This window comes from Procambarus clarkii, chromosome 5 (genome assembly GCF_040958095.1).
Source record: "Procambarus clarkii isolate CNS0578487 chromosome 5, FALCON_Pclarkii_2.0, whole genome shotgun sequence".
Taxonomy (NCBI): domain Eukaryota; kingdom Metazoa; phylum Arthropoda; class Malacostraca; order Decapoda; family Cambaridae; genus Procambarus; species Procambarus clarkii.
Window position 1 is genome coordinate 6,735,070 of NC_091154.1, and position 22,443 is coordinate 6,757,512.

At 50.7% G+C, this 22,443-nt stretch overlaps 2 protein-coding genes across 4 annotated transcripts in view; one reads left to right on the forward strand and one right to left on the reverse strand.

Moving 5' to 3' along the window:
• The window catches only part of LOC123764132 (uncharacterized), a 70,183-nt gene extending 60,942 nt beyond the window's left edge, over nucleotides 1-9,241 (reverse strand). The window contains exon 1 of the mRNA XM_045751690.2: nucleotides 9,087-9,241. Within this exon, the coding sequence (XP_045607646.1) occupies nucleotides 9,087-9,129 (43 nt within the window). The 5' untranslated portion in view covers nucleotides 9,130-9,241. The remainder of the gene's footprint in view (nucleotides 1-9,086) is intronic.
• The window catches only part of LOC123764122 (zinc metalloproteinase nas-15), a 43,645-nt gene extending 21,485 nt beyond the window's left edge, over nucleotides 1-22,160 (forward strand). For 2 of the 3 annotated variants that reach the window (XM_069339060.1, XM_069339067.1), the window contains 6 exons: nucleotides 4,798-5,042; nucleotides 7,874-7,983; nucleotides 9,989-10,082; nucleotides 11,766-11,876; nucleotides 16,451-16,573; nucleotides 19,918-22,160. In XM_069339060.1, coding sequence (XP_069195161.1) covers nucleotides 4,798-5,042; nucleotides 7,874-7,983; nucleotides 9,989-10,082; nucleotides 11,766-11,876; nucleotides 16,451-16,573; nucleotides 19,918-20,045 — 811 coding nt within the window. In that variant the 3' untranslated portion in view covers nucleotides 20,046-22,160. The remainder of the gene's footprint in view (nucleotides 1-4,797; nucleotides 5,043-7,873; nucleotides 7,984-9,988; nucleotides 10,083-11,765; nucleotides 11,877-16,450; nucleotides 16,574-19,917) is intronic. The other variant, XR_011231035.1, reaches the window with a different exon arrangement.
• Nucleotides 22,161-22,443: the final 283 nt, after the last annotated feature.

Sequence of the window (22,443 nt, forward strand, 5' to 3'; positions counted from 1 at the left end):
TCTGTCTGTGGCTGGTATATTAGGGGGTGACGGGTGAGTCTGTCTGTGGTGGTATATTAGGGGGTGACGGGTGAGTCTGTCTGTGGCGGTATATTAGGGGGTGACGGGTGAGTCTGTCTGTGGTGGTATATTAGGGGGTGACGGGTGAGTCTGTCTGTGGTGGTATATTAGGGGGTGACGGGTGAGTCTGTCTGTGGTGGTATATTAGGGGGTGACGGGTGAGTCTGTCTGTGGCGGTATATTAGGGGGTGACGGGTGAGTCTGTCTGTGGTGGTATATTAGGGGGTGACGGGTGAGTCTGTCTGTGGCGGTATATTAGGGGGTGACGGGTGAGTCTGTCTGTGGTGGTATATTAGGGGGTGACGGGTGAGTCTGTCTGTGGTGGTATATTAGGGGGTGACGGGTGAGTCTGTCTGTGTCGGTATATTAGGGGGTGACGGGTGAGTCTGTCTGTGGTGGTATATTAGGGGGTGACGGGTGAGTCTGTCTGTGGTGGTATATTAGGGGGTGACGGGTGAGTCTGTCTGTGGCGGTATATTAGGGGGTGACGGGTGAGTCTGTCTGTGGTGGTATATTAGGGGGTGACGGGTGAGTCTGTCTGTGGCGGTATATTAGGGGGTGACGGGTGAGTCTGTCTGTGGTGGTATATTAGGGGGTGACGGGTGAGTCTGTCTGTGGTGGTATATTAGGGGGTGACGGGTGAGTCTGTCTGTGGTGGTATATTAGGGGGTGACGGGTGAGTCTGTCTGTGGTCGGTATATTAGGGGGTGACGGGTGAGTCTGTCTGTGGTGGTATATTAGGGGGGTGACGGGTGAGTCTGTCTGTGGTGGTATATTAGGGGGTGACGGGTGAGTCTGTCTGTGGTGGTATATTAGGGGGTGACGGGTGAGTCTGTCTGTGGTGGTATATTAGGGGGTGACGGGTGAGTCTGTCTGTGGTGGTATATTAGGGGGTGACGGGTGAGTCTGTCTGTGTCGGTATATTAGGGGGTGACGGGTGAGTCTGTCTGTGGTGGTATATTAGGGGGTGACGGGTGAGTCTGTCTGTGTCGGTATATTAAGGGGTGACGGGTGAGTCTGTCTGTGTCGGTATATTAAGGGGTGACGGGTGAGTCTGTCTGTGGCGGTATATTAAGGGGTGACGGGTGAGTCTGTCTGTGGCGGTATATTAAGGGGTGACGGGTGAGTCTGTCTGTGTCGGTATATTAAGGGGTGACGGGTGAGTCTGTCTGTGGCGGTATATTAAGGGGTGACGGGTGAGTCTGTCTGTGTCGGTATATTAAGGGGTGACGGGTGAGTCTGTCTGTGGTGGTATATTAGGGGGTGACGGGTGAGTCTGTCTGTGGTGGTATATTAGGGGGTGACGGGTGAGTCTGTCTGTGGTGGTATATTAGGGGGTGACGGGTGAGTCTGTCTGTGGCGGTATATTAGGGGGTGACGGGTGAGTCTGTCTGTGGTGGTATATTAGGGGGTGACGGGTGAGTCTGTCTGTGGTGGTATATTAGGGGGTGACGGGTGAGTCTGTCTGTGGTGGTATATTAGGGGGTGACGGGTGAGTCTGTCTGTGGTGGTATATTAGGGGGTGACGGGTGAGTCTGTCTGTGGTGGTATATTAGGGGGTGACGGGTGAGTCTGTCTGTGGTGGTATATTAGGGGGTGACGGGTGAGTCTGTCTGTGGCGGTATATTAGGGGGTGACGGGTGAGTCTGTCTGTGGTGGTATATTAGGGGGTGACGGGTGAGTCTGTCTGTGGTGGTATATTAGGGGGTGACGGGTGAGTCTGTCTGTGGTGGTATATTAGGGGGTGACGGGTGAGTCTGTCTGTGGTGGTATATTAGGGGGTGACGGGTGAGTCTGTCTGTGGTGGTATATTAGGGGGTGACGGGTGAGTCTGTCTGTGTCGGTATACTAGGGGGTGACGGGTGAGTCTGTCTGTGGTGGTATATTAGGGGGTGACGGGTGAGTCTGTCTGTGTCGGTATACTAGGGGGTGACGGGTGAGTCTGTCTGTGGTGGTATATTAGGGGGTGACGGGTGAGTCTGTCTGTGGTGGTATATTAGGGGGTGACGGGAGAGTCTGTCTGTGGTGGTATATTAGGGGGTGACGGGTGAGTCTGTCTGTGGTGGTATATTAGGGGGTGACGGGTGAGTCTGTCTGTGGCGGTATATTAGGGGGTGACGGGCGAGTCTGTCTGTGGTGGTATATTAGGGGGTGACGGGTGAGTCTGTCTGTGTCGGTATATTAGGGGGTGACGGGTGAGTCTGTCTGTGGTGGTATATTAGGGGGTGACGGGTGAGTCTGTCTGTGTCGGTATATTAAGGGGTGACGGGTGAGTCTGTCTGTGTCGGTATATTAGGGGGTGACGGGTGAGTCTGTCTGTGGTGGTATATTAAGGGGTGACGGGTGAGTCTGTCTGTGGTGGTATATTAGGGGGTGACGGGTGAGTCTGTCTGTGGTGGTATATTAGGGGGTGACGGGTGAGTCTGTCTGTGTCGGTATATTAGGGGGTGACGGGTGAGTCTGTCTGTGGCGGTATATTAGGGGGTGACGGGTGAGTCTGTCTGTGGTGGTATATTAGGGGGTGACGGGCGAGTCTGTCTGTGGTGGTATATTAGGGGGTGACGGGTGAGTCTGTCTGTGGCGGTATATTAGGGGGTGACGGGCGAGTCTGTCTGTGGTGGTATATTAGGGGGTGACGGGTGAGTCTGTCTGTGGTGGTATATTAGGGAGTGACGGGTGAGTCTGTCTGTGGCGGTATATTAGAGGGTGACGGGTGAGTCTGTCTGTGGCGGTATATTAGGGGGTGACGGGCGAGTCTGTCTGTGGTGGTATATTAGGGGGTGACGGGTGAGTCTGTCTGTGGCGGTATATTAGGGGGTGACGGGTGAGTCTGTCTGTGGTGGTATATTAGGGGGTGACGGGTGAGTCTGTCTGTGGTGGTATATTAGGGGGTGACGGGTGAGTCTGTCTGTGGTGGTATATTAGGGGGTGACGGGTGAGTCTGTCTGTGGCGGTATATTAGGGGGTGACGGGTGAGTCTGTCTGTGGCGGTATATTAGAGGGTGATGGGAGAATCTGTCTGTTTTGGTATATTAGGGGGTGATGGGTGAGTCTGTCTGTCTGTGGTATATAAGGGGGGTGACGGGTGAGTCTGTCTGTCTGTGGTATATTAGGGGGGTGACGGGTGAGTCTGTCTGTGGTATATTAGGGGGTGACGGGTGAGTCTGTCTGTCTGTGGTATATTAGGGGCTGATGGGCGAGTCCGTGGTGGTATATTAGGGGATGACGGGTGAGTCTGTCTGTGGTATATTAGGGGCTGACGGGTGAGTCTGTCTGTGGTGGTATATTAGGGGGTGACGGGTGAGTCTGTCTGTGGTGGTATATTAGGGGGTGACGGGTGAGTGTCTGTGGTGGTATATTAGGGGGTGACGGGTGAGTGTCAACCATCACTCCTGCTCCCCCACAGGTGTTCAACCATCCCTCCTGCTCCCCCACAGGTGTTCAACCATCCCTCCTGCTCCCCCACAGGTGTTCAACCTTCCCACCTGCTCCCCCACAGGTGTTCAACCATCCCTCCTGCTCCCCCACAGGTGTTCAACCTTCCCACCTGCTCCCCCACAGGTGTTCAACCATCCCTCCTGCTCCCCCACAGGTGTTCAACCATCACTCCTGCTCCCCCACAGGTGTTCAACCATCCCTCCTGCTCTCAACAGGTGTTCAACCATCCCTCCTGCTCCCCCACATGTGTTCAACCATCACTCCTGCTCCCCCACAGGTGTTCAACCATCCCTCCTGCTCCCCCACAGGTGTTTAACCTTCCCTCCTGCTCCCCCACAGGTGTTTAACCTTCCCTCCTGCTCCCCCACAGGTGTTTAACCTTCCCTCCTGCTCCCCCACAGGTGTTTAACCTTCCCTCCTGCTCCCCCACAGGTGTTCAACCTTCCCTCCTGCTCCCCCACAGGTGTTCAACCATCCCTCCTGCTCCCCCACAGGTGTTCAACCTTCCCACCTGCTCCCCCACAGGTGTTCAACCATCCCTCCTGCTCCCCCACAGGTGTTCAACCATCCCTCCTGCTCTCCCACAGGTGTTCAACCATCCCTCCTGCTCCCCCACAGGTGTTCAACCTTCCCTCCTGCTCCCCCACAGGTGTTCAACCTTCCCTCCTGCTCCCCCACAGGTGTTCAACCATCCCTCCTGCTCCCCCACAGGTGTTCAACCTTCCCTCCTGCTCCCCCACAGGTGTTTAACCTTCCCTCCTGCTCCCCCACAGGTGTTCAACCATCCCTCCTGCTCCCCCACAGGTGTTCAACCTTCCCTCCTGCTCCCCCACAGGTGTTTAACCTTCCCTCCTGCTCCCCCACAGGTGTTCAACCATCACTCCTGCTCCCCCACAGGTGTTCAACCATCCCTCCTGCTCCCTCACAGGTGTTCAACCTTCCCTCCTGCTCCCCCACAGGTGTTCAACCATCCCTCCTGCTCTCCCACAGGTGTTCAACCATCCCTCCTGCTCCCCCACAGGTGTTCAACCTTCCCTCCTGCTCCCCCACAGGTGTTCAACCATCCCTCCTGCTCTCCCACAGGTGTTCAACCATCCCTCCTGCTCCCCCACAGGTGTTCAACCTTCCCTCCTGCTCCCCCACAGGTGTTCAACCTTCCCTCCTGCTCCCCCACAGGTGTTCAACCATCCCTCCTGCTCCCCCACAGGTGTTTAACCTTCCCTCCTGCTCCCCCACTGGTGTTCAACCATCACTCCTGCTCCCCCACAGGTGTTCAACCATCCCTCCTGCTCTCCACAGGTGTTCCAGCTCGGTGGGCCGTCACTCGGGGGCCCAGGCGGTGTCCCTGGGGCCCGGGTGCCTGTACGTGGGCATAGTGATGCACGAGCTGATGCACGCCGCGGGGTTCTGGCACGAACAGTCCCGCTGGGACCGAGACAACCACATCACCATCAACACCTTCAACATCCAGGCCGGCATGGAGTACAACTTCGAGAAGTACTCCTGGGAGCGTATTCAGAGCCTAGGGGTCAGCTATGACCTGGGTGAGTGTACCTGGGGGTCAGCTATGACCTGGGTGAGTGTACCTGGGGTGTGTGTGTACCTGGGGGTCAGCTATGATCTGGGTGAGTGTACCTGGGGTGTGTGTGTACCTGGGGGTCAGCTATGACCTGGGTGAGTGTACCTGGGGGTCAGCTATGACCTGGGTGAGTGTATCTGGGGGTCAGCTATGACCTGGGTGAGTGTACCTGGGGGTCAGCTATGACCTGGGTGAGTGTTCCTGGGGTGAGTGTGTACCTGGGGGTCAGCTATGACCTGGGTGAGTGTACCTGGGGGTCAGCTATGACCTGGGTGAGTGTTCCTGGGGGTGAGTGTGTACATGGGGGTCAGCTATGATCTGGGTGAGTGTACCTGGGGGTCAGCTATGACCTGGGTGAGTGTACCTGGGGTGTGTGTGTACCTGGGGGTCAGCTATGATCTGGGTGAGTGTACCTGGGGTGTGTGTGTACCTGGGGGTCAGCTATGACCTGGGGGTCAGCTATGACCTGGGTGAGTGTACCTGGGGGTCAGCTATGACCTGGGTGAGTGTATCTGGGGGTCAGCTATGACCTGGGTGAGTGTACCTGGGGGTCAGCTATGACCTGGGTGAGTGTTCCTGGGGTGAGTGTGTACCTGGGGGTCAGCTATGATCTGGGTGAGTGTACCTGGGGGTCAGCTATGACCTGGGTGAGTGTACCTGGGGGTCAGCTATGATCTGGGTGAGTGTACCTGGGGGTCAGCTATGATCTGGGTGAGTGTACCTGGGGGTCAGCTATGACCTGGGTGAGTGTACCTGGGGGTCAGCTATGATCTGGGTGAGTGTACCTGGGGGTCAGCTATGACCTGGGTGAGTATACCTGGGGGTCAGCTATGACCTGGGTGAGTGTACCTGGGGGTCAGCTATGACCTGGGTGAGTGTACCTGGGGTGTGAGTGTACCTGGGGGTCAGCTATGATCTGGGTGAGTGTACCTGGGGGTCAGCTATGACCTGGGTGAGTGTACCTGGGGGTCAGCTATGATCTGGGTGAGTGTACCTGGGGGTCAGCCATGACCTGGGTGAGTGTACCTGGGGGTCAGCTATGACCTGGGTGAGTGTACCTGGGGTGTGTGTGTACCTGGGGGTCAGCTATGATCTGGGTGAGTGTACCTGGGGTGTGTGTGTACCTGGGGGTCAGCTATGATCTGGGTGAGTGTACTTGGGGTGTGAGTGTACCTGGGGGTCAGCTATGATCTGGGTGAGTGTACCTGGGGGTCAGCTATGATCTGGGTGAGTGTACCTGGGGTGTGTGTGTACCTGGGGGTCAGCTATGATCTGGGTGAGTGTACCTGGGGTGTGAGTGTACCTGGGGGTCAGCTATGATCTGGGTGAGTGTACCTGGGGGTCAGCTATGATCTGGGTGAGTGTACCTGGGGTGTGTGTGTACCTGGGGGTCAGCTATGACTTGGGTGAGTGTACCTGGGGTGTGAGTGTACCTGGGGGTCAGCTATGACCTGGGTGAGTGTACCTGGGGGTCAGCTATGACTTGGGTGAGTGTACCTGGGGTGTGAGTGTACCTGGGGGTCAGCTATGACTTGGGTGAGTGTACCTGGGGTGTGAGTGTACCTGGGGGTCAGCTATGACCTGGGTGAGTGTACCTGGGGGTCAGCTATGACTTGGGTGAGTGTACCTGGGGGTCAGCTATGATCTGGGTGAGTGTACCTGGGGTGTGTGTGTACCTAGGGGTAAGCTATGACCTGGGTGAGTGTACCTGTGGGTCAGCTATGACCTGGGTGAGTGTACCTGGGGGTCAGCTATGATCTGGGTGAGTGTACCTGGGGTGTGTGTGTACCTGGGGTCAGCTATGACCTGGGTGAATGTACCTGGGGGTCAGCTATGACCTGGGTGAATGTACCTGGGGGTCAGCTATGATCTGGGTGAGTGTACCTGGGGGTCAGCTATGATCTGGGTGAGTGTACCTGGGGTGTGAGTGTACCTGGGGGTCAGCTATGATCTGGGTGAGTGTACCTGGGGGTCAGCTATGATCTGGGTGAGTGTACCTGGGGTGTGTGTGTACCTGGGGTCAGCTATGACCTGGGTGAATGTACCTGGGGGTCAGCTATGACCTGGGTGAATGTACCTGGGGGTCAGCTATGATCTGGGTGAGTGTACCTGGGGGTCAGCTATGATCTGGGTGAGTGTACCTGGGGTGTGAGTGTACCTGGGGGTCAGCTATGATCTGGGTGAGTGTACCTGGGGGTCAGCTATGATCTGGGTGAGTGTACCTGGGGTGTGAGTGTACCTGGGGGTCAGCTATGATCTGGGTGAGTGTACCTGGGGTGTGAGTGTACCTGGGGGTCAGCTATGATCTGGGTGAGTGTACCTGGGGTGTGTGTACTTGGGGATCAGCTATGATCTGGGTGAGTGTACCTGGGGGTCAGCTATGACCTGGGTGAGTGTACCTGGGGTCAGCTATGATCTGGGTGAGTGTACCTGGGGTGTGTGTACCTGGGGATCAGCTATGATCTGGGTGAGTGTACCTGGGGGTCAGCTATGATCTGGGTGAGTGTACCTGGGGGTCAGCAATGATCTAGGTGAGTGTACCTGGGGTGTGTCTTAGAGTGTGTGTGTGTGTGTGTGTGTGTGTGTGTGTGTGTGTGTGTCTCTGGGGTGTGTCTTAGAGTGTGTGTGTGTGTGTGTGTGTGTGTGTGTGTGTGTGTGTGTGTGTGTGTGTGTGTGTGTGTCTGGTGCGTGCGCGCGTGTGTGTGTGTGTGTGTGTGTCTGGTGCGTGCGCGCGCGCGCGTGTGTGTGTGTGTGTGTCTGTCTCTGAGGGTGCACTATAGACCCTAAACCTTCCAGGGTCCATCATGCACTATGGCCCCTACGCCTTCGCCAAGGAGCGGACGAAACCCACCATCATCCCACGCCAGACCGGCCAGGAGATTGGTCAACGACGGGCCTTCTCCGAGGTAGGTCATGGGGGCCATGTAGTGGGCCACGGGTGTGGGGAGGGGCCACGGGGTCTGTTTCAATTTCAGGTGTAATTTGTTCTAATCAATTGTTCTAAGCACTGTTCCGCTCATCACGGTTGCGATGGTTGAGCGTGAGTGAGGTTAATGTTGTCGGTAGTATACTTTCAAGAACTGGCCAAGTTAAGCAATAGTGCAATGCTTAAGTAGTAGGGGGGGGGGGAATAAGCAAGACAAAAAAAATGCGTCTTTCACTCAGGTCACAACACAACCACAGTGTTCGTGAGGCCCAGTGAACCCACATTCCAGGTACACGTTGCCCACTGGCAGACACTGGCGAGTTCACCTTCTTCGTGGGCCCGTCCACCTACATAGTATCACGATGTGTCTACACCCCTATTCGCTCTCCAGCTACTCACGAGCAGAGGGCTTCAGAAACATGCTGGCAAGGGTCTAAAACAATTATACATAGGGGATACAACACGCTTCCACTACACATAAGGGGCATAACTGGCCGACCCCCTCACAGTGTTCAAGAGAGAACTGGATAAGCACCTCCAAAGGATACCTGATCAACCAGGCTGTGACTCATACGTCAGGCTGCGAGCAGCCGCGTCCAACAGCCTGGTTGATCAGTCCAGCAACCAGGAGGCCTGGTCGACGACCGGGCCGCGGGGACACTAAGCCCCGGAAGCACCTCAAGGTAGGTAGGTAGCCTGGTAGAAGCCTCTTGCAGCCTGGTAGAAGCCTCTTGCAGCCTGGTAGAAGCCTCTAGCAGCCTGGTAGAAGCCTCTAGCAGCCTGGTAGAAGCCTCTAGTAGCCTGGTAGAAGCCTCTAGCAGCCTGGTAGAAGCCTCTAGCAGCCTGGTAGAAGCCTCTAGCAGCCTGGTAGAAGCCTCTAGCAGCCTGGTAGAAGCCTCTAGCAGCCTGGTAGAAGCCTCTAGCAGCCTGGTAGAAGCCTCTAGCAGCCTGGTAGAAGCCTCTAGCAGCCTGGTAGAAGCCTCTAGCAGCCTGGTAGAAGCCTCTAGCAGCCTGGTAGAAGCCTCTAGCAGCCTGGTAGAAGTCCTTCACAACAGACACATCACTGTCTTCCTTAACTCTTACCGGTCAATCCCAGGTACGTCGGACCACGCAACACTACGTACATCAGCAGCTAACACACTGCTCTGTTCTGACGGTAGCCACTTAGTCTTCGCACAGGACAAAGTTAAGAGTTCGTAGACTGCCCAAGGCGAACTGCCTTCCTCGGTGCAATTGCCTCCATATGTCACGTCTGTGGACATAAAACGTCATTAATTAGATGAATGGTACACTGGGAGACTCTGGGATAACACTCATTGATAAGTGTTACACCGATAATACTTATCAATGATACACCAATGTCAAGTTCCCGGTGGGATAACACCGGGAACTTGACATTGTGACTTGTACCCACAACCAAGATGGCGCTGATCGTGATACGCCACTCACCAGAGGTCAGCCACATCGACCTCCTCTTCTGATTGGGGCAGGAAACTGGAGCCATTCGCTGATACCACGCCGCCACCAACTGATGGCGTTGCCTACATGGCGCCCAATACTAGGGCAGTTGGAGTGCAGACCCATAGATGGCGCTGACATTTCCACTGAACACTCCGACAATGGTGTCGATACTATAACAATCTCCACCACCACTAACATCACCACCACCACTATCATCACCACCACCACTATCATCACCACCACTATCATCACCACCACCACTATCATCACCACTAACACCACCACCACCACTAACACCACCACCACCACTAACACCACCACCACCACTAACACCACCACCACCACTAACACCACCACTAACATCACCACCACCATCACTAACACCACCACCACCACTAACATCACCACCACTAACATCACCACCACCACTAACATCACCACCACCACCACTAACATCATCACCACTAACATCACCACTAACATCACCACCACCACTAACATCACCACAACTACCACCATTGCAGAAGGACGTGTTGAAGCTGCAGCTGCTGTACAACTGCGCCAACACCAGCACCACAGCTGTCGTCACCGTCTCCCCCATCCTGCCCCCGTCCCCAGGTAACCGGTTCTACAACCCTTGGTTCCTCAACTCCTGGTTCCTCAACTCCTGGTTCCTCAGCCCCTCGGTCCACAACTCCTGGTTCCTCAACTCCTGGTTCCTCAACTCCTGGTTCCTCAGCCCCTGGGTCCACAACCCCTGGTTCCTCAACCCCTGGTTCCTCAACTCCTGGGTCCACAACCCCTGGTTCCTCAACTCCTGGTTCCTCAGCACCTGGGTCCACAACCCCTGGTTCCTCAACTCCTGGTTCCTCAGCCCCTGGGTCCACAACCCTTGGTTCCTCAACTCCTCGTTCCTCAGCCCCTGGTTCCATTCTTGCCGCCCTGGTTCTTATTTCCCGCTCTGACCGCTAGGTGGTGGTTCTACCTAACTTCTATTCATGTTTCTATATCGTGTAACTTTTATTTTATAGAATTTCCTCCGGTTCTATCTGCAGTTCTAATTCCTGTGGTGTTATCAGTGGTTCTACATACTCCGATTGTATTGCTTTCTTCCCAATTCCAACGTATTTGATATCATATATGTTTATATTCTAAATTTACCTTTTAATTCAAAATGAATTATAAAAAAATAGTTATTAAGAAAATAGGAAATATAAAACATAAAATTAAATTTACTGTTTTAATTGACAGAATACTTAGAAAGTTAATAATTTTATATACTTATTTATAAGTGTTAATTAATTAAAATATAACACTAGTGTTTCACCACGTAGCGTTTAACGTAACTTATTACATTAAGGGTTAAGGAGGAGGTTAATACGTTGAAATTTTTAATTATTCATCATTATTAATAATGGTTAATTATTCATTGATCATTATATCATATTAACAATTGACCAATATTAACTATCTGACATGGTCAATATGTCGCAAATGTTGAATTTTGTAAATATTAATTTATATGACAAACACCTGTTGTATACTTGACCGACTTATGACAAACACCTGCTGTATACTTGACCGACATATGACAAACACCTGTTGTATACTTGACCGACTTATGACAAACACCTGCTGTATACTTGACCGACTTATGACAAACACCTGTTGTATACTTGACCGACTTATGACAAACACCTGTTGTATACTTGACCGACTTATGACAAACACCTGTTGTATACTTGACCGACTTATAACAAACACCTGTTGTATACTTGACCGACTTATGACAAACACCTGTTGTATACTTGACCGACTTATGACAAACACCTGTTGTATACTTGACCGACTTATGACAAACACCTGCTGTATACTTGACCGACATATGACAAACACCTGTTGTATACTTGACCGACTTATGACAAACACCTGCTGTATACTTGACCGACTTATGACAAACACCTGTTGTATACTTGACCGACTTATGACAAACACCTGTTGTATACTTGACCGACTTATGACAAACACCTGTTGTATACTTGACCGACTTATGACAAACACCTGTTGTATACTTGACCGACTTATGACAAACACCTGTTGTATACTTGACCGACATATGACAAGCACCTACTGTATACTGGCCGGCCAAGTGTCAAACACCTGCTTCACACACAGATGACTAACACCTGTCCTTATACCTGATAGCCAAGAGGCTATAACACCTATCCCCCATATCTGAGATACTAACACCTGCCATTCACGAGACACACAAGCCCCTAACACCTGTCCAACACCTGCCAGACAACTGCGAGGACAACAACAAGTACTGTGGCACCTGGGCCAAGATAGGAGAGTGTGGCAAGAACCCCACCTGGATGCATGTCAACTGCAAGAAGTCCTGCAAGAAGTGTGGTCAGTACTCCATATATATATATATATATATATATATATATATATATATATATATATATATATATATATATATATATATATATATATATATATATATATGTCGTACCTAGTAGCCAGAACGCACTTCTCGGCCTACTATGCAAGGCCCGATTTGCCTAATAAGCCAAGTTTTCCTGAATTAATATAATTTCTCTAATTTTTTTCTTGTGAAATGATAAAGCTGCCCATTTCATTATGTATGAGGTCAATTTTTTTTTATTGGAGGTAAAATTAACGTAGATATATGACCGAACCTAACCAACCCTACCTAACCTAACCTAACCTATCTTTATATGTTAGGTTAGGTTAGGTAGGTTAGGTAGTCGAAAAACAATTAATTCATGAAAACTTGGCTTATTAGGCAAATCGGGTCTTGCATAGTAGGCCGAGAAGTGCGTTCTGGCTACTAGGTACGACATATTTATATATAATTAATTTAAATTTTCCCCCGAGGGGCGAGTTTATTGGGCAGTGCCACTCATCCTGTGAGTTGACACACCGCCATAGTGACTGAATTGGGCAGTGCCACTCATCCTGTGAGTTGACACACCGCCATAGCAGCATGTACAACACTCCCCAATAGGAAGAAAACCCGCTGGGTTGTTCATCCTGTCACTTGTACCCAGACACAGCTGGGACTTGCTTAACTGTCTCAAGTGAACAGCTCCTCAAACAAGAAGATTAACATTTGTCAACCCTTAAAAGCTTACGTTATCTTGCGGGTGCAAAATGGGGGAATCTTTTAAGAACAGTATTAATATTTGACAAATAGTGTTTTCCTAACTCAAACAATGTGGGGTTTATTATTCTACACATACTTCTAATGTCTCTCAGGTGTTCACATTCACGTAGGTGGTCAAGGCGGTGTCCATCACTCTCACCACAGATTCTGCAACTTCGCTGATCAACAGTCGTTTCCATTCCATATCTCCATGGATATTTGTATCCAAGACGGATTCTCGCTATTACTGATTCTCTCCCTCGTCCTCCTCCTCTTCGGCCATAATGATTGGGATTGCCAGCTGCAACCATGTTGTACCATCGTACAGATTCACTAGTTTGTGCTTCTATCCTCCTTTCCTCAGTTACCTTGTCACGGTGATGTTGCCTGACAATACCTCTAATTTGTAGTAGAGTCTTGGGTATGAAGTATTCAATATGGTCTCCTTCAGCGCCTTCAGCAGCCAGCACATCTGCTCGTTCATTCCCACATATTCCAACATGGGAGGGGATCCACAGAAACTTGATGACTCTTCCCTGATTGGTAAGTACTCTCACAGCTCTCTTAATTTCAGCGACTATTGCAAGATTTTCTGCCCGATTTCTACTTAGGCTTTGCAATGCTGCTTTTGAATCAGTGTAAATCACTGCACCATTAGTATTCCGTTCAAGAAACCTTAACGCCATAACAATGGCAGTTAGCTCTGCTTGCGTTGAAGAGGCATAGTTCTCAATAGGTGCTTTTTCTTCATTTCTGCGTTGGAAAGTATTATCCTTGATTACCGTGTATGCTGCACCAGCCCTGCCATTGATAGGATTAGATGACCCGTCAGTGTAGATTTGATCTAGTTCATCTCCGGCTTCTTTATAAATTTCCTCGAGATACTTGTGCCTCATTTCTTGTGGTAACATGTTGGATTTTTTCGTTGCCATTTCATTGATGATGATCTTGCATGAGTCATCCTCCCAGGGAGGTAACCTCTCTACAGGCAGGAGCTCACGGGCTTGCTCAAGCAGGTGAAGCTCTTCGAGGAAACAGACTGATCTGTGATGCCATTTTTTGCTTCTCCTGTTTCCTGCTGAAAGTAGCACAGAGCTCAGTTTTTCTTAGCAATATCATTGTAATGGGGATCTCTGGCTATCCTAATTGCAAGCTTAGCATTCAGCTCCTTAATTCTTCTTTTAACACTGGGGAGGGACAACTCCTCTCGTAGATTAGACGTTTTGGCAGTTCTTGGAACTTCAAGAATGACTGTCATGGCTTCATTTTGAATGCTTTCAAGCCTTTTCATATAACTTTGGGAGTAGGTGCACAGAACTGGTGCGGCATAGCCTATGACGGAGCGCACATAGGCTGTGTACATCATTTTAAGCACGGCAATAGAGGCTCCATGTCCATTCCAGGTCATAGCTTTCAGTGACCTGAGTCGACTTTTGCATGTTCCTATGAGTTGATTGAGCTCCTCTTTCTTTCCCTTGTTAGAGCCGACAGTGACGCCAAGGTACCGATAGTGGTCAACCCATTCAAGTGTTACACCATTAATTTGCAGTTCTTCATTTGCTCTCCGCTTGTGATGGGAGTATGCCTTCGTCTTGTTTGTGGAGAGAGTGAAACCGAGCTCAATACATGTCCTTCCGAGGAGTTCAATGGACTGTTTAATTTTTCCCAAGGTGGGAGCTTGTATTAGGACATCATCTGCATATCCCACTTGTTGTGTTCCTTCCGGAAAATCAATATTTGCAATGGCGTTCATAAGTACATTGAATAGTGTAGGGCTTAAGACTCCGCCTTGGGGGGTCCCGAGTTCCATATTCATTGTTCTGGAGACTGCTCCATTGAAGCAAACCTTGGCTTTCCTCCCTGTGAGGTAGTCTTCAACCCATTTCATGAGTCTCCCCTTGACACCCATGCATGCAAGCTCGTCTAGGATCGCAATCCCCTGTGCTTTGTCGAAGGCTCCTTTGATGTCAACAAATACAGAGTACCTAGCCGTGTCATTAGCCAAGTAATTAACTATACAATTTGCTGTGCTCCGTCCTTTAACAAATCCATTGACCCCCCTCCCCTAACCTGCCTATTTTGTGCAACAGTCGGTTTAGGATGATCCTTTCAAGCATCTTGCAAGTGCATGACACGAGACTGATAGGTCTGTAATTACCAGGGTCATTAGGCTTCGGTATGGGAACAATTATTGCGTGTTTCCATTGTGTGGGCAACACTCCACTTAGGAATGATTTGTTGAACAGGTGGAGTAGTGGATTCCCAGACACTTCACACAGAGCATTGAGTATGTCGTAGGTGACGCCATCTTCACCAGGTGCTGTACTTTTACCCTTTTTCATAGCGATCCTTACTTCTTGGGCTGTGATTGGTTCCCCATACTCGTCATCACTAGATAGCGCTCTTGTTATCCTAATTCTTCTGTCATCATGTCGCAGGAGCTGTTCCCTGCAGATTTCTGCAGGAAGGGAGGAGGAGGAGGAGGAGGATGCTGCATCACTCCACTTGTGAATTAGTTCCTCAGCCTTACCCTGGGGGTCTTTGTGAGCCGCAGGCCGTGCTCTGCCCCCCTTAGCTATCTGAATTTTTGCCCACACTTGTCTTGCAGATGTTTCTCTTCCAATGGAGCTAGTGAACTCAAGCCATTGTCTTTCCCGCTCTTTAATCTTCTCTTCCCTGGCTACTTGACACACAGTTTTAAACAACTCTTGGTTACTTTCAGTGGGATATCTCCGGTACTCTCTACTCATGTCTCGCACATTTGCGTTGAGCATCTTTATGTAATCATTCTCATACCATTTTATTTTCTTCCTCTGACGGTTACTTCGCCCAGGTGTACGGCGCGGAACTCTTAGACAGCTCTCAGTTTGGTGGTTAAGGTCATCAACAAATCTATCAATGTCTTCTGGGATTTGGTATTCCGTGAACCAGTCACTCATCGTGTTTATGAAGTGCGGCCTCATATCTGGTCCGAGTGATAACCTTTTTCATATATTTGTCTCTTTCTTTCTCTTGCACATGTCGACGGTGGTAATATATATATATATATATATATATATATATATATATATATATATATATATATATATATATATATATATATATATATATATATATATATATATATATATATATATATATATGACCCTAGGGACCATTCAGGGTTGTTTGCATTTGTGTTCCTCACGTGTGCCCCAAAGAATGAGGTGATTTGATAAAATGCTATGCCCAAGATTACTATCCGAGTGCCGGCGGGGAAGTGGTTCAAATAGCTTAGGCTATCACTTCCTTTTGTCCGGTCGTGATGGTCAAGCGGATTAAGGCGTCCCTGTACATACCAGTTGCGTTGCTCCTGGCAGTATGGGTTCGAGTCACTTCTGGGGTGTGAGTTTTCAGTTGTATATAGTCCTGGGGACCATTCAGACTTGTTTGCATATATATATATATATATATATATATATATATATATATATATATATATATATATATATATATATATGCAAACTAGTAGTACCTAGTAGCCAGAACGCACTTCTCAGCCTACTATGCAAGGGCCAATTTGCCTATTAAGCCAAGTTTTTGAGCCCGTAGTGGACTTTTTTTATTGTAATTAAAAGTCATATGTGTAGCAAAAATATTTAAAAAATAAATAAATATTCACCAAGAATGCAAAAGTTTTTTACTAATTGATTTAATATTATAGTAAAATATATTATGAATTTAGATAAGAAAATTAATGTTAATTTGGCGATTTAATGCACATGCGGATACGTGGATTAATGAGTGGATTAATGAGTGGATTATGTGTTGCCAGGAGCGGAGTGTTCGGATAACAATGAACATTGTACCTTCTGGGCTCAGAAGAACGAGTGCGTCACTAACCCGTCCTACATGAGTCTCTTCTGCAAGAAGAGCTGCGGCGTGTGTCACACTAGTGGTAAGCATGGGGGGGCGTGTGTCACACTAGTGGTAAGCATGGGGGGGGTGTCACACTAGTGGTAAGCATGGGGGGGGGCGTGTGTCACACTAGTGGTAAGCATGGGGGGGGGCGTGTGTCACACTAGTGGTAAGCATGCGGGGGTGTCACACTAGTGGTAAGCATGGGGGGGGGCGTGTGTCACACTAGTGGTAAGCATGGGGGGGCGTGTGTCACACTAGTGGTAAGCATGGGGGGGCGTGTGTCACACTAGTGGTAAGCATGGGGGGGGGTGTGTCACACTAGTGGTAAGCATGGGGGGGCGTGTGTCACACTAGTGGTAAGCATGGGGGGGGGCGTGTGTCACACTAGTGGTAAGCATGGGGGGGCGTGTGTCACACTAGTGGTAAGCATGGGGGGGGGGTGTGTCACACTAGTGGTAAGCATGGGGGGGGAGTGTCACACTAGTGGTAAGCATGGGGGGGGGGCGTGTGTCACACTAGTGGTAAGCATGGGGGGGCGTGTGTCACACTAGTGGTAAGCATGGGGGGGGCGTGTGTCACACTAGTGGTAAGCATGGGGGGGCGTGTGTCACACTAGTGGTAAGCATGGGGGGGCGTGTGTCACACTAGTGGTAAGCATGGGGGGGTGTGTGTCACACTAGTGGTAAGCATGGGGTGTGTCAGACTAGTGGTGAGCATGGGGGGGTGTCACACTAGTGGTAAGCATGGGGGGGGGCGTGTGTCACACTAGTGGTAAGCATGGGGGGGGGCGTGTGTCACACTAGTGGTAAGCATGGGGGGGGCGTGTGTCACACTAGTGGTAAGCATGGGGGGGCGTGTGTCACACTAGTGGTAAGCATGGGGGGGTGTGTCACACTAGTGGTAAGCATGGGGGGGGCGTGTGTCACACTAGTGGTAAGCATGGGGGGGTGTCACACTAGTGGTAAGCATGGGGGGGCGTGTGTCACACTAGTGGTAAGCATTGGGGGGGCGTGTGTCACACTAGTGGTAAGCATGCGGGGGTGTCACACTAGTGGTAAGCATGGTGGGGGGTGTCACACTAGTGGTAAGCATGGGGGGGCGTGTGTCACACCAGTGGTAAGCATGGGGGGGGTGTGTCACACTAGTGGTAAGCATGGGGGGGGTGTCACACTAGTGGTGAGCATGGGGGGTGTGTCACACTAGTGGTAAGCATGGGGGGGGGCGTGTGTCACACTAGTGGTAAGCATGGGGGGGGGGTCACACTAGTGGTAAGCATGGGGGGGGGGGGGCGTGTGTCACACTAGTGGTAAGCATGGGGGGGGCGTGTGTCACACTAGTGGTAAGCATGGGGGGGTGTGTCACACTAGTGGTAAGCATGGGGGGGGGGGCGTGTGTCACATTAGTGGTAAGCATGGGGGGGGGTGTCACACTAGTGGTAAGCATGGGGGGGCGTGTGTCACACTAGTGGTAAGCATGGGGGGGAGGTGTGTCACACTAGTGGTAAGCATGGGGGGGGGGGCGTGTGTCACACTAGTGGTAAGCATGGGGGGGGGGTGTGTCACACTAGTGGTAAGCATGGGGGGGGGGGGCGTGTGTCACACTAGTGGTAAGCATGGGGGGGCGTGTGTCACACTAGTGGTAAGCATGGGGGGTGTCACACTAGTGGTAAGCATGGGGGGGGGCGTGTGTCACACTAGTGGTAAGCATGGGGGGGTGTCACACTAGTGGTGACCATGGGGGGGTGTCACACTGGTGGTGAGCATGGGGGGGTGTCACACTAGTGGTAAGCATGGGGGGGTGTCACACTAGTGGTAAGCATGGGGGTGTCACACTAGTGGTAAGCATGGAGGGGGCGTGTGTCACACTAGTGGTAAGCATGGGGGGGTGTCACACTAGTGGTAAGCATGGGGGGTGTCACACTAGTGGTGAGCATGGGGGGGGGTGTTACACTAGTGGTAAGCATGGGGGGTGTCACACTAGTGGTAAGCATGGGGGGGTGTCACACTAGTGGTGAGCATGGGGGGGGTGTTACACTAGTGGTAAGCATGGGGGGTGTCACACTAGTGGTAAGCATGGGGGGGTGTCACACTAGTGGTGAGCATGGGGGGGTGTTACACTAGTGGTAAGCATGGGGGGGTGTCACACTAGTGGTAAGCATGGGGGGGGGTGTCACACTAGTGGTAAGCATGGGGGGTGTCACACTAGTGGTGAGCATGGGGGGGTGTCACACTAGTGGTAAGCATGGGGGGGGGGGGCGTGTGTCACACTAGTGGTAAGCATGGGGGGTGTGTCACACTAGTGGTGAGCATGGGGGGGGGGGGTGTTACACTAGTGGTAAGCATGGGGGGTGTCACACTAGTGGTAAGCATGGGGGGGTGTCACACTAGTGGTGAGCATGGGGGGGTGTTACACTAGTGGTAAGCATGGGGGGTGTCACACTAGTGGTGAGCATGGGGGGGGGTGTCACACTAGTGGTAAGCATGGGGAGGGTGTCACACTAGTGGTAAGCATGGGGGGTGTCACACTAGTGGTAAGCATGGGGGGGTGTCACACTAGTGGTAAGCATGGGGGGGTGTCACACTAGTGGTAAGCATGGGGGGGTGTCACACTAGTGGTAAGCATGGGGGGGTGTCACAGTAGTGGTAAGCATGGGGGGGGGGCGTGTGTCACAGTAGTGGTAAGCATGGGGGGGCGTGTGTCACACTAGTGGTAAGCATGGGGGGGGGTGTCACACTAGTGGTAAGCATGGGGGGGGGGGAGTGCATGTGTCACAATACTGTATAAATTATATATTAATAATTACAAATTAATATAATTATTTATGAACATAATTAATAATTGTGTTTGAAATTTATAAAATTAATGAATCCTATTTTCTTTGGCATATTTAATTGATTTGATATTTTGTATTTATATACCAACGCAACCCGATCAAGACAGCACATATATGACTTATTGCCTAGTCACTATTTCGCTTATAAATAAGTATATGTGTGACATATTTCATACCCATTTTTTTTAAAGGCACTAACTTTTCCTCTCAGTTTTATTAAACAATAAAGATTTTATACAAAATTTGACAATATCCTGAGTTACTTTACAATTTATTTAAATATTTTAGTTTTGTTTTATTATTTTTATAAAACTAACATCAATATAGGTATAGATTCAGTACTAATTGTAATATCTTAACATGTTAAGAAGGTTAGGTTAGGTTGTGGTTTTCTATTCAGCATTTCAAGGTAAACTCAAATATTCACAATAAATTAGTATGTCACATATGCACTTATTCATAAGTAAGATATTGACTATAAGCAAGTGCGAGCCGTATATACAACAAGGCCCATGTACATACTAACCCTTGTGCCCGTTCTCCGGCAGCTGACTACAACGCTGACGTCTGCGCTGACGACAACAAGCACTGTCAGGCCTGGGCTGACAGCGGCCACTGTCGCTCCAATCCCAACTACATGTTACTGTTCTGCAGGAAGGCTTGCAAGCAGTGCTAGGCTGACACTCCTTCCTGCAGGCTGACACCCCTTCCTGCTGGCCTGACACTCCTTCCTGCAGGCTGACACTCCTTCCTGTAGGCTGACACTCCTTCCTGCAGGCTGACACTCCTTCCTGCAGGCCTGACACTCCTTCCTGCTGGCCTGACACTCCTTCCTGCAGGCTGACACTCCTTCCTGCAGGCTGACACTCCTTCCTGTAGGCTGACACTCCTTCCTGCAGGCTGACACTCCTTCCTGTAGGCTGACAATCCTTCCTGCAGGCTGACACTCCTTCCTGCAGGCTGACACTCCTTCCTGTAGGCTGACACTCCTTCCTGCAGGCTGACACCCCTTCCTGCAGGCTGACACTCCTTCCTGCAGGCTGACACTCCTTCCTGCAGGCTGACACCCCTTCCTGCAGGCTGACACCCCTTCCTGTAGGCTGACACCCCTTCCTGTAGGCTGACACTCCTTCCTGCAGGCTGACACCCCTTCCTGCAGGCTGACACTCCTTCCTGCAGGCTGACACCCCTTCCTGTAGGCTGACACTCCTTCCTGCAGGCCTGACACTCCTTCCTGCAGGCTGACACTCCTTCCTGTAGGCTGACACTCCTTCCTGCTGGCTGACACCCCTTCCTGTAGGCTGACACCCCTTCCTGTAGGCTGACACCCCTTCCTGCTGGCCTGACACTCCTTCCTGTAGGCTGACACCTCTTCCTGCAGGCTGACACTCCTTCCTGTAGGCTGACACTCCTTCCTGCAGGCCTGACACTCCTTCCTGCAGGCTGACACTCCTTCCTGTAGGCTGACACTCCTTCCTGCTGGCTGACACCCCTTCCTGCAGGCCTGACACTCCTTCCTGTAGGCTGACACCCCTTCCTGCTGGCCTGACACTCCTTCCTGTAGGCTGACACCTCTTCCTGCAGGCTGACACTCCTTCCTGTAGGCTGACACTCCTTCCTGCAGGCCTGACACTCCTTACTGCAGGCTGACACCCCTTCCTGCAGGCTGACACTCCTTCCTGTAGGCTGACACTCCTTCCTGCAGGCTGACACCCCTTCCTGTAGGCTGACACCCCTTCCTGCAGGCTGACACTCCTTCCTGTAGGCTGACACCCCTTCCTGCAGGCCTGACACTCCTTCCTGCAGGCTGACACCCCTTCCTGTAGGCTGACACTCCTTCCTGCAGGCTGACACCCCTTCCTGTAGGCTGACACCCCTTCCTGTAGGCTGACACTCCTTCCTGCAGGCTGACACCCCTTCCTGTAGGCTGACACCCCTGCAGGCTGACACTCCTTCCTGTAGGCCTGACACCCAGGCCAAGACTGACGGCGTCAGGTGTGTTACATTTGGCTGTATGTCTCCTCAGCCTTCATCACTCTGCACTTGCCAGAGTTGAACTCTAATATCCACTTGTTGAACCTCTGGTGAGTTTTAACTGCTTCTTCTTCAAGGTTCTTCAAGGTTCTTCAAGGTTCTTCAAGGTTCTTCAAGGTTCTTCAAGGTTCTTCAAGGCCATTGGAGGTTGTGGACTACCATGACTCTCCATACACGTCCTGTCTATCCACCGGGAGGGAGGTAGACGGTAGATGTAGAGTAGATTTCACTTTGCCTTAGATCTACAAGAGTTGTGTTGATGTTGGTAGAGAAATATTCTTCTCAGGCTGATGGGGTTATACTTGTAGGTTATAGTAAAGTTTGGCTTATAACTCATTTTTTATATATTTTTGTTTGATGGTTTAGTAAACTGTTGTTGGAAGGTGTTGGTCACTACAGCGGGGTCTCAGAGGAGCGTATGTGCGCACTTGTGAAACACAGCGTATTCATGCGCACATGATTTACGCAGCATGTGTGTGTGTGTGTATTTTGACGCACACACGGATGTGTATTTTGGACAAAGAGCACATGTATGTGTACGCAAGACGCATAAATGTGTTTTTTAAGAAAAAAGGCGTGACGCAATTTACGCAAACATGTGTGTGCGTAAATCTTCTTGTGTGACGCATTAATGATTAGTTCCCTTGTGTGGGTTAAAGTATGTGAATGGTACCATGAGTCTACCACCATGATTGTATTTGTGTTTGTTGATAGAATGTAGTTAAATTCTGCATTGAAATAAAAACATCACTAGAATTATCCTTGTTTTATTAAACCAACGAGAGAACCATGCTGCCAGTCTCCGTGGTGTAGTGGTAAGACACTCGCCTGGCGTTCCGCGAGCGCTATGTCATGGGTTCGTATCCTGGCCGGGGAGGATTTACTGGGCGCAAATCCTTAACTGTAGCCTCTGTTTAACTCAACAGTAAAATATGTACTTGGTTGTAACAACGATTCTTCGCGGCGGGGATCGTATTCCAGGGACCTGCCCGAAACGCTATGCGTACTCAACCCGTTCTCGCAAATTTAATAAGTCAATA